At 54.2% G+C, this 12,290-nt stretch overlaps 1 protein-coding gene across 1 annotated transcript; it reads right to left on the bottom strand.

Moving 5' to 3' along the window:
• Positions 1 to 4,585: 4,585 nt before the first annotated feature.
• On the bottom strand, positions 4,586 to 11,478 carry Ubald1 (UBA like domain containing 1). Its single transcript, XM_057776838.1, has 3 exons — positions 10,649 to 11,478; positions 6,868 to 6,927; positions 4,586 to 6,377 (listed from the first exon to the last, which is right to left on the bottom strand). Exons 1-3 carry the CDS (start codon positions 10,766 to 10,768, stop codon positions 6,027 to 6,029), a joined length of 531 nt encoding a protein of 176 aa, XP_057632821.1. The 5' UTR covers positions 10,769 to 11,478; the 3' UTR covers positions 4,586 to 6,026.
• Between the last annotated feature and the right edge of the window lie 812 nt (positions 11,479 to 12,290).

The following is a 12,290-nucleotide window of genomic DNA, read 5'->3' as shown; positions in this document are numbered from 1 at the left end:
ACACAGCTCTATGACTCATCTAGGAGGTACCATCCCCTCCTCTGCTGCAGGTTGTTCTGGGGAAGTGGGGTCTGGGCTGTGCCAACGCATGTGTCCCTGGCAAGTGGACACTTTGGAGCTTCACCTGTTCCTCAAAAAGGGCACTACTTCCCCTCACAAACTCATGTCTAGCCCAGCTGGTCATTTCAAAGTGGCCTTCTGAGACTCTCCTTAAGGTTTAGACCCTTAGCAGTCAGAAGCCGAGCTCGTTCTTGCAGTCTTGGAGAGAGGGCAAGTCCTCGATTCTGCAGGTCAGTGGCCATCCTTTTACTTTGGAACATGTTGTTGGGAACTCAACTTCAAAGACAAGTGGAGGACTTGTAGCTTGGAGACTGGGCATAGGTAGTTGCCAGGAATGTGGGCGACTCCACAACAGGGGAAGGCACTGAGAGCAGAGCCCCATCTCAAGCCTGTCTCAGCCTTTTCCTTCACATGGGGCTCACAATACCTGGACTGGGAGTAGCTGCAAGACCAGACTGAATGGAGGGGTGGGGACCAACTGCCTCGGTTTGTCCGATTGGCGTAGGGCATCTCAGGATGTCAGCCTTTGAGCTTTAAGACTGAGGCGATGCTGTGCACACCTTCATCACTGGCATACAGGAGGTAGAGGCAGAGATGCAAGAAGGTCAAGGCCATCCTCAGCTACTTAGAATTCAAGGTCAGCCTTAGTAAGACCAACTCAAAAAACAACAAACAAGGGATTGGAGAAGTGGCTCAGTGGCTGAGAGCACTGGCTGTTCCAAATGATTCAGGTTTGATTCCCAGAATCCACATGGTGGTTCACAGCCGTCTGTAACTCCAGTTCTGGGGGATCTGAAGCCCTCTGCTAGCCTCAAGGCCTGCATGTGGTGTACATGCAGGCAAAACACGCAACCAAAAAAACAAATATATTTTTTTAAACAAAGGCTGAGGCGGCTGGCATGGTGAGGGAGGGTGTGCAGCTGCAGGGGGCCAGGCGGCACAAAGCGGGAGGTGTCTGCAGAGAACAGGGACACCTGGATGTGCTGGTGAAGGGCAGGTGTTGCTCGGTGCTCCACACTGCTGGGAATGGTCACAAATATTTTCTCCATGTCAAAGATCACAAACTCATTAACCTAAGGCATAAACTCCTGACAAGGTAAAAGTCTATCCTGGGGAGAGCCAGTGTTTACTAAGGCTAAGCTCTGGTGCTGGACAGAAGAGCCTTTCCAGCCCAACTCCTAGCACACAGGCTCTGCAGTGACCCCCCCAGTTCACCATACCCTAGAGGCTTTCCTCTTCTCAACAACCTTGCCTTATCCGGTCTGTACAGAATGACTGCAGCAGGGGTGCAGCTCTGGTGACCAGAGCAGACTTTTGCCGCTGGTCCTCCAGCACCTTGCTTGGGGTCAGACATGGCTCTGCCATCCTGAGCCAGCTCCACCCCTCAAAAGAGCTGTTGAGATATACGTTGTACCTAAACCTATGCAATAGCTGCAAACCGAGGCCTTTCCAGACACAGGAACTGGAAATGGCATCCCAGCAAAAGAGCTTTGTTTTAGTCAACCAAGGAGGCCTCACCACACGAGGAGACCCCAGTCAAAGGGCTCATCTGTCCTCCGCTGGGCAGGGACTGCTGTGAAAAGCCCCTTAGAGACCTCTAGGACCATAGCCAGCATTGGGTTGGTGGTGGTGTATACTCAGAGAACTGAACAGACCCTGGGGACGCTGAGCAGCCCTGGGTGTGGCCCCACCTCTCAGACTCCCCGAGAAGAACAAGTCTGCTCTTCAAGGCTGTCTGAAGTCGCCCTGACAGCTACAGACAGCAGCGTAGACCAGTGTTCACAGCCAGTGCCCTTTGCCTGTCAGTGTCGGCTTTTCCTTCTGCAGTTGCTCTGAGTGAAAAGCAAGTGTCAGAGACTGGCTGATTTCAAAACAACAGCTGGAAATGGATTTCACAGCTACTCATGTAGCCAATGAAGTGGAGGGGACCAATCCAGAAGTGGGCCAGGCTGTGCTCCTAGTGTGACGGCCAGTTCCCGCCACTTGTGGCCTTGAAGTAATCTAGGCCCACAAATTTCAGTTTTCCAAGGTAAGTCAGAAGTGAAGCTTTTTACATGAACCTCTTGACTTTAAAATGTTGGCATGGTTAACAAAACAGGCAATAGTGCGAGTCCATCACAAGGTTTATAAGCCGGAGATAACTGTCCTCCAGCCTCACACAAAGAGGACAGCACCTGTCAAAGCTGAGTTTTCCCTCATTCCTGTGTGTTGAAGTGTCTTCTGGAAATCACACATACAGAGCTTGAAACACACTCTGTAAATGGCTTTTTGCTTTGTTTTGTTTTGAAGACAGTCTATGTAGCCCTGGCTGTCCTGGGTCTACAGAACTCACTCTGTAGACCAGGCTGGCCTCGAATTCACAGCGAGCCACCTGCCTCTGCCACCCGAGTGCTGGGATTAAAGGTGTGCGCCAGCACCCCCTACCTACAAATGTCATCTTTAAAGAGTGGAAGAGAACTCCAATCATGGGCAAGCGGGACACGATCAGCTTTAACAGGGGCTTTTGTGGCTATTGTGAGATAGGGTCTCTTGCATACCAGGCTTGCTTTCAGAGTTTCTGACCCTCCTGTTATGCATTCTAGAGCTGGAAGATTACAGGTGTGTGCTATCACACCTGAGAGTTTAGGCAGTGTCAGGGACCACCAGCAGGGCTTCATGTGTGCCGGACAAGTAAGCCCACAGCTGGTGCTCAGGCTGCTCCTAGGAAGTGCTTGAGAGGAAGCACTGTCAAGGATGGCTTAAACCTCTGAACACACAGATCGTTGTTGCTCTTCTGCCTCTCAGCTTCCTGGTGAGGGTCCTGGGGTTGTGTTAGAAGGCATCATCAGCCACACCTGGCTCTCTCAAGTTAGTCGTAACCACTGTGAGTTTTCATCAGCACTAGGAAATGAATTCCTAGGTCCCACCTGCAGGAGGGTCCAGCATACAAATTCAAGTAGCAGTCTACGACCCTCATCCAGGGCAGTTCTAGGAAGCCTGGGACCTAGGCTGTTTAGCAGACACTTAAAATGGATTTTTAGCCGGGCGATGGTGGCGCACGCCTTTAATCCCAGCACTTGGGAGGCAGAGGCAAGCGGATCTCTGTGAGTTCGAGACCAGCCTGGTCTACAGAGCAAGTTCCAGGACAGGCTCCAAAGCCACAGAGAAACCCTGTCTCGAAAACCAAAAAAAAAAAAAAAAGGATTTTTAAAAAAATAGTTCACATCTGTAATCTCAGCATTTAGGCGAGTTCGAGGCTAGCTTTAACCACATGACAAGACCCTCCCTCAAAATAAAACCACACGCAAGTTCTCAAAAAATTCAAGCAAACTACCCTCATCCTTCAAGTTTGGAGCTCAGGAGTCAGATGGCTGTGTGCTTTAGCTGCTGCATCAGAACCACCTGGTAGAGGGAGCTGTGTATTTTTAGTAACAGCTTTGAAGTATAACTGGCACACCAGAGAGCTCACCTTTTCCAAGTGTAAACTAAATGGCTTTAAGTGTAAGCAGAGGGATGGATCACTGTCTGCATGCTACTCTCCCCAGCACTGATGCAGATGGGTGGGGAAAGCTGGGGTCTGTCTAGGCAGCCAGGCATGTGACCCATGTGACCAGCAGCTGCCATTCCCGGAGAGGGCACCAGTGGTGTCTACAGAGGGCTTTGATCACCACAATTGGGATGGGCACTACTCGATCTAGTGGGCAGGCTTCCAGAATGCTGGGCATAGCCGGGCGGTGGTGGCGCACGCCTTTAATCCCAGCACTCGGGAGGCAGAGGCAGGCGGATCTCTGTGAGTTCGAGACCAGCCTGGTCTACAGAGCTAGTTCCAGGACAGGCTCCAAAGCCACAGAGAAACCCTGTCTCGAAAAACCAAAAAAAAAAAAAAAAAAAACCAGAATGCTGGGCATCGTGGGGACACTGTCTGCCCAGACGCTAACAGTGCTGAGGCTAGAAGATCCCTTCTGCTTTAGTGGGTGTAACCACTTGAGATGCCCAACTCCAACTCTCAGCAGCCTCCCCAAACTGCTAGCCCATGTCAGCCTCAGGTCCAGTTTATTAGGTGTCTTATAGGGTACTTCTTAAAACTTCAGCGTCTGCCGGGCGGTGGTGGCGCACGCCTTTAATCCCAGCATTCGGGAGGCAGAGGCAGGCGGATCTCTGTGAGTTCGAGACCAGCCTGGTCTACAAGAGCTAGTTCCAGGACAGGCTCCAAAACCACAGAGAAACCCTGTCTCGAAAAAAACCAAAAAAAAAAAAACTTCAGCGTCAGCCAGGTGGTGGCAGCGGCATACACCTTGGTGGAGTTTGAGGTCTGGTCCACATACAGAATGAACTCCAGGACAGCCAGGGCTACACAGAGAAACCCTGTCTTGAAAAGCAAAACCAAACCGAACTACCTCTCAGGGTCTATTTAGTAACAGGAGGACCTGTTAGAATCTTACTTGGGGTGTGGGCCTGGACACTGAGGCCCTATGTAGCCAAAGAGATCCAGGGTGATACTGCTGCCCACTTTGCATGAAACACTATTTTAAGCAGGGTGGGTATGGGCCATCGCAAGCCACCCAGGGGTGGCTGAGCATTAAAAAACTGACACTAGGCTGGGCGATGCCGCACGCCTTTAATCCCAGCACTCAGGAGGCAGAGGCAGGTAGATCTGGGAGTTCGAGGCCAGCATGGTCTACAATCGCTAGTTAGTTCCAGGACAAGCTCAAAAAGAAAAATCCACAAAACAAAAACCTCACACTAGACCATACATACATGGCCCACATGACAAGCGACCCCCAAAGAGATCCTCTAGAAACAATCACCCACCATCCCCGCATGGAGGAACTGTAGAGTAAAACTCACTTTCTTTTCCCTCCCGCTTCAATTCTCTCCCTCCAGATAAGCATCTAGGTTGGGATGGGAGACCCATCAAGCCCTGAAGTTGGCGGCTAGGCTAAAGGTCCAAGAAGATCCATGTGAAGCCCCAGCAGACAGGTATAAGCCCTGCTCAAAGCAGAGCTGAGATCCAACATTTCATCAGGAAAGGGGGTACAGAAGAGGTGAGAGTCTGGGAATAAAGGCTAAGAAACTTAACAGAGTTAGCCTCTGGTAGGCTAGATGACTTCAGGCCACGTAGACAGGACAGCAAGATCCAACAGCGTGGAGCTAGGTGAGAATGGGTGGCTTTTGTTCAGCATAGCATCTCTTCCCAGAGGCAGTCAGCAACACCCAGGATACACATGAGGCAAGACTACAGAGCCTGGTAGTAGGTTGAAATTCTTTTCTCTTTTGTTAAAAGGGGGATAGGAAATGGGGATCAGGTACCCCTGGGCTCTGGGGAAGGGGCATGCAGGGAACCCCAGCAGGCAGGCGCTGAGGGATGGGCAGAAGAGTCCTGGAGTTTCCCATAATCCTTTGCAGGAAACAGCAACGCTGGCAGATGAGGTGGAGCACGGCAGGGCCCTTGGGAAGAGGGGGTGGTGGGCCAAGGGACTTGGGGCTCACTCTAACATGCAAAGTCCAGCTGCCCCATAACTAGGTTGCTTTTGAAGAGCGACACACGTATAAATACACAGACACAGCTACACGCACACATGCGGAGAAGGCTCTGCATTCCCAAGGGTGGGGATCTAGGCCTACTGGCCTCAAGACAGGAGTCAGCCACATCTCCGCCACCAAGTGATTCTCTGAAACACTCCAGGTGGTGAGGCCAGGCAGGTGAGTCTTCGTTGGGATGGCTGCTTGGTCTCCAAGGTGCTGCCCACCAGGCACCCAAGCCACTTTTGAGTCAAATCCATGCGCGCTGGGGGTTCCTGTGCTGTGAACCTGCGTGTGTGCAGCTGTGCATGCTGGCACAAGAATGCCTGGCTAGAGTCCAGTCTCTCCCCTCCAGGGCTCTGGGGTATGTGGGTGCAGACAGAGGAGGGGTGAAGGGGCCCACAGAGACATCCTCTCCCCCACCCCACGGGGCCCTGGCCTCCGGGAGGGGGGAGGGGCCTCCCTTATCTCTCTGCCTCCATGGCAGGGTGGGCCCTTGGTTCTGAGGTGGCCTGTTGGGGGGCCAGAGGAGGCCAGTCTGAAGCTGGGGAAGGGGGTGCCGGAGTCCACAGGGGCGGCTGCGACTGGTGGTGCTGTGGGCCTCCTGGGGGCGAGGCTGCGGTTGGCCAGCTGGGTGTTGCAAAGCTGCCAGGGGCATGGGGGAAGTGCGGTGGGGGTGACGTGGCCGACGTGGCCATTGGGCTGCCGCTGCTGCCACCACTGTGGAAGCTTTCAGAGGCCTTGAGACGGGAGAACATGGTGAGGGCATCAGGGAAGTTGGGGGGCGTGGCAGGGGTGTTGGCGGGAGTGCACATCTGTGGGGGAAGAAAGGACAGATGGAGGACTGAGCATCCCTATCTAATAGGGCCTCTGCTGCCTCTAAAAAGGAGACACATACCCAGGAGTTATTGGGAGTCACGTGAGCTGCTTGCAGCCCCAGCTGGCCCACCACCCAGGGAATAGATCACAGGAAAAGGCATCAAGATGGGTTGGCCTGGCTTCATGGAGATCATACCACCTGGCACAATGCCTCCTGCCTTGGGCATGAGGCTTTCCAGCTTGTGGTCAGCACGGCAGCCCTGGCAGACTGCCTGGCGGGAGCTGAGCTCCAAGGGCCAGTGTTCTTGGGTTCTGAAGGGCCCAGGCTGTCCACACTCCTGTAGACCCACCTCATGCAAGGCCTACCCTCCCAGTGCACCACCCTCCTCCATCTAAGGTCTCCCTAGGTGGAGCCAGTAAGTTCACCGCCCCCCCAGACTAGGAGTCGCCAGTGTGGCCATTTTTGTGTCTCCAGGGGACACTTACCATCTGGTGGTGGTGGCTGTAGGGGATGTTGGTCTCCTGGAAAAAGGCGCTGAGAGCTGTCTGCAGGGAGAAAGACTCTGTTTACCCTTCAACCATCCCAGCGGGACGGGGTGAGCTAATGTCCAGCAGTGTGCCTGTGACTACCACCTGGGGAGGTGTCATGGAACTCACAGCAGGCTGGACGGATAGTGAGGACCTGTATAACATGTTTTTGCCACTGTCCCCTACCCCGGCACTGTCTGGACTCTATCATGGCCTGGGTCTGTCACCAATGGGTGGCAAATCCTCACTTGAGCCTCAGTTTCCTCATATGTGAGCCAGGGACTCTTTTCACTTTTTAAAATTATTTTATTATTATTATTTGTTTATTTATTTATTTATTTATTTATTTATTTATTTATTATGTATACAATATTCTGTCTGTGTGTATGCCTGCGGGCCAGAAGAGGGCACCAGACCCCGTTACAGATGGTTGTGAGCCACCATGTGGTTGCTGGGAATTGAACTCAGAACCTTTGGAAGAGCAGGCAATGCTCTTAACCTCTGAGCCATCTCTCCAGCCCCTATTATTTGTTTTTTTGAGGGTGGGGTTAGACAGGGTTTCTCTGTGTAGCTTTGGAGCCTGTCCTGGAACTTGCTCTGTAGACCAGGCTAGCCCTGAACTCAGAGATCCACCTGCCTGTCTACTGAGTGATGGGATTAAAGGTGTACGCCATGACCATCTGGTTTAAATGATTTTATTTTTATTTTATGTACGACACTGGTGTTTTGCCTGCACATGTGTCTGTTGGGTCCCTTGGAACTAGAGTTACAGACAGTTGTGAGCCATGGTTTGGTTGCTGGGATCTGAACCTGGGTCCTCTGGAAGGGCAACCACAGCTCTTAACCATCTCTCCAGTCTGAGCCATGGGACCCTTAAGGAATTAGTCTTAGCCTACAGGGTAGAGACCTGCTTCTCTCTAGAGGGATGGCCCTAACATGGAAAGCTAGACAGTGATCCAGAAACTGAACCCACCACAAACTGCAAACAACTCTGCAGCCACCTGTTGTTGGCTGGTTTCAAGCAACAGCCTCTCCAATCAGGGCTCTATCAAAACAGGAACACTTTTGGCGGACATTGTGGTGTACACCTTTTATACCAGCACTCAGGAGGCAGGCGCAGGCAGATTTCTGAGTTCAAGGCCAGCCTGGTCTACAAAGTGAGTTCCGGGACAGCCTAGTCTACTGCACAAAACAAAAAACAAACAAACAAAAAAAAACCCTGCCTCAAAAATAAATAAATAAATAAAATGAAAAAAATAGGGGCACATCAACCTCAGAGGCCAGAAATGATATCACCCATTTTACAGACAGGAAAACTGAGGGTGAAGTAACTTTCTTTTTTAAAGCTCTTGGCTGGCATGAGGTAGCGATGGGGGCAGAATCCTGGACTGAGATTCTAGGCAAACTCTCAAAACTGGCCAGAGTGCAGTGAAAAAGGGATCCGGGGAAGGAAACTCCAAAGTGGCTTCAGGAAACCTAAAGGGTGATGTCTGTATTGACCATGCCCTGTCTTGGGCCCCTTCAGGAAAAGAGGAAACCGGCTGCTCTTGTGAAGTGCTGGGCTAGGAAGGCCGTCAGCGGGTGAGGGGTCCTGAGGAGCCTGCCAAGTCCCAGTGAAGCGTTACTACTCCTCAGACAGACAGGCAAGCCAGCCCAAAGCCAGTGGGACTCCAGGCCCCAGCCTCACCAACACACCCAGAAACCCCGTCTGACTCCCAGGGTTTGCTCTTTTTCCGCCCCAAATATATTCAAATGAACTATCCTGGGCATCTCCTGCTGGAGACACCCTACACCATGGTTCCCAAGCATTGAGTGCGGATGAACCTGGTGACACCCAAGACTCCATGGCAGGGTCAGCTCCTCCCCCACGCACCCACCCACCCAGGACTCCAACACGACATACCTGTTACTGTCCTCTAAAGGCCACTGAGAAACTGCTCAGCTACACAGAGGTCCCCTCCCCCACAGCCTCTGCCCCCATTAGCACCTGAGTCTGAGAATGTGACCCAGAAACACTGCCTGGAGTATATTGTCAATCAAGAGAGAGAGGGAGGGCTAACCATGATGAACCCCTCATTCCTAGGCAGATGCCTCAGGTCAAGGGTGGTGGTGGTCCACAGCCTACTCTTAATTTTATCTATGGTGACGGTGTGTGTGGGGGGGGTGATGGACTGTGCAAAGCCAAGAGCACAGAGACCCCTAGCTGTGTCAGTCAGACCGTTTCCAGGCTGCAGGAAGCCCCTAATCTTTATGGGGACAGTTTTCCCTAATCTTTAACAGCCATAATTTTCAGTCCATTCCTTCAAGCCTGAGGGACAGACTGTCCCAAACTGATGGGTGGGCTGAGAGTCCTCCCCACAGCCGGCTTCCTGTGGGACACCTGCCTGCCCAGCCTCAGGCAAGGAGGGAGCCTGTGAGCACAGCCACTGGGCTCCAGCGACTGCCATGAATGTGGTTTTACAAGTTTTACCACATCCAGCCCCAGAGACTGGGCAGATTAGGATTGTGGCAGAGGTGGGGAGTAGGGCACTTCCCTGGGGTGGGGCTGCAGGGGGGGAGGGGAGAGGCCGACCATTCAGGCCTTAGAGGCTGATTCAAACCCTGCTACCCCCAGGGCTGTGGAAACTGAGGCTGAAGAATGAAGCCTCCCCTCCTGTCTCCTGCACAGAGGCAATGGCCTGAAAGTCTGGTGGGAAGGAGGGAAGCAGAGCAAAGGCTTGGTTTAGAGGTGGGAGGGAGGGCACGGTTTTGATCCCACCCCTGCACCAGGAAGCTAAGCCTAAGTCTCTTCCCAGAGACTTCTGTGGGATGGCTCCCACTGGGAAACCACGTTCTGGGGTTCCCAACTGGACACACCTGTGAGGAACACGGCTTCAAGCCCTCTGGCCTCATCTCTAGATGCTAACAAGGAGAGAAGCTGGGGGTTTGAGTTAGAGGATAAGAGGCATCTCAGTAACGCAAAAGACTGAGCACAGTACTTTACAGGCCAAGAGAAACCTGGGAGTAGCTGGGAGCCAGACTGCCATTCTCCGCTCCTGTCTAGAGTGACCTAAAATTAGTGAACCGTGTGCAGTACACTATCCCAAGGTACAGGTTCGTCTGTCAGGCCTGAGGACACCCGGGCCTTCATAAGGATCCCGCCCCAGTCACAGCTTCGTCCTGGGGTACACATATACACATCCTAACAATTTAGTTTGAGGATCCTGCACACCACTTATACACCCTATGCCGTATGTGTGTACACACACCGCACCATACCCAACAAGGCCACCATTCGCAAACCGCCACCTATGTACGGGCTGCACACACAACGAACATGACACACGTTATCCCTACATCAGACACGGTCTCGGGCCGGACTTCGTGTCCACACAAGCGCCCACATGCCCACAACCTTCGCTCTGCCCTGCTGACGCCCAAGCGCGGTGCGTGCGTAAATACAAATGCACATGTACGTGTGCGCACACGCCGCAAGACGCCCACCGGGCACACCGACCCTGGGACCGTTCGCTCGGAGCGACTCCGCCTTCGGCCCGGCCCTGGGCGTCCTCCAGGCGGCCGTCTGTTTCGCCCTCGGCCGTTACCGGGACAAAAGTGTGGGGGGGGTCCCTGTCCTGATCGCCGGGTCCCCGGGGCAGCCCCGATTTCGGGGCTCTGGCCTGGCCGTCGGTGAAGCCCGCAGTCCGCACCCCGGCACGTGTCCACACCGCCCGCGCCTGCCCCCGGTCCCCCTACGCACCTCGAACTGCCAGTGGGCCGCCTGCAGCAGTTGCTTCGCCTGGTCGGCCGCACAGCCCGCCGTCAGCACGAACTGGTTGATCATCACCTGGTGTTTGAGCTCGTCCATGTTCACGGACATGGCGCCGCCGCGCAGCCCGCTCCGGCCTCCCTGCGCGCTCGCGCCTCGCCTCACGCGTCCACCATTAGCGAGCCGGCCCCGGCTAATACAAATATTTACTGTGCGCTCTGACTCACCGCGCCTCGCTGCCCGGCGGCCGGCGGAGCATGCTGGGATGTGTAGTCCGCGACGCCCCCGCCGAACGGACCGGGGAGGAGAGGGGACGCCCTTTCTCTAGCGGATCTCAGTAGGGCGCGCAGCTCCTGCTCCGGGCTGTGATGCCAAGTCTGGGACCGGGACCACAGCAGAGGCTTGTCACGTCCTGCAGCCTGCCGTGCTTAGCATCACAGTGTTAGCAGGCACTCTCTTTGGAGGCTCTCCGAAAGCTTTGACCAAACTCCACTGCCTTAGGCTGCAAGGCTCCGAAAGTCCCGAGACTTAGAAGACACTCGGTGAACCACAGCATATGCCTTTTCCAGGCGCTGCTTGAAGTCACCACCTCCACGAAGCCTTCCTGCGCAAGCAAGGCATCGTCGCCTAAGTCTCGGCCAGTTGCGCAGGAGGAAAGTCCACAGAAAAGACAGCTCCTGTGAAACTCTGGCCAGGCCAGTGGTCTCTGGCGCCTTGGAGTCCCTGTCCCTTCAGTTCCCACTTTCCCACGCAAAAGCAGAAGAAGCTCCGTAATCTTGCGGGCGCCAGGACCACGCGAAGCTCTTACGAGAGCTGTCACGAACTGCCATTCCCAGAATGCCCCGGTTTATTTGCATCTTTCTGTGTCGGGTGACGTCACCTGAGTGAGGCCGCGACTGTACCAATGGGCGGCCGCGGGGTGTTAGGACCTGGCCATATAAGGTAAACAAAGCTGGCCGTCCAATCAGGCGGCGGCGGGGGCGGGCGCGTCACGTGGCGTGGAGGCGGGATCGGGAGCGGAGGGGTGGGGTGGGGTGTTGCAAGCCGTGTTTACAGCCCCGCACATGCCGCTTCCGGTTGGTGTCGCGGGTGGGAGAGCGGCGGGCCCGAAGTGGGGACCGTCACCGGAGGCTGGGGGCGAGAGCTGGCGTTGTTCCCTGGCCTTAGAGACGGTGGCTGGGTTCTTTGCTCTCCCTGGCCCCCTGCCACAGTAGAACCGACCCGGATGGGGACGTTAGGTCAGACACCCCGTGAACAAATGGGCACTCATAACACGGACACTGCCCCAAGGAAGTAAGCAAACCCTGGGAGCAGACTACGGGTTACTGAGGCGTTTTAATACACCAGATCCTTTGTTTCCTAGTAGGACTGCCGTGGCCGTGAAGGAGTGGATGGGCTGATAGCTGGGGAAGTTTCTGTGCTCTTCCTGGTTCCTCACTCCTAGGGACTGACTCTCCGATTGGGTGGTTAGAGGAAGGTGGGCAGGGACAGAAAGATCTCTAGGCTCTGCAATACTGAAGGGAGGCTGGGAGGACTCCTGAGATTTAGAGCTGGGAGATTAGTTTATGAGTAGGTACGGGACAAGCGAGTGTCTCCTTTTCTTAGTCATCTTTCCCATCTGTCTACAGGAAGT

Source organism: Chionomys nivalis, chromosome 7 (assembly GCF_950005125.1).
Source record: "Chionomys nivalis chromosome 7, mChiNiv1.1, whole genome shotgun sequence".
Classification (NCBI taxonomy): Eukaryota; Metazoa; Chordata; class Mammalia; order Rodentia; family Cricetidae; genus Chionomys; species Chionomys nivalis.
The sequence above is the reverse complement of the archived record's forward strand: the minus strand, read 5'-3'. Positions and strand labels throughout refer to the sequence as shown.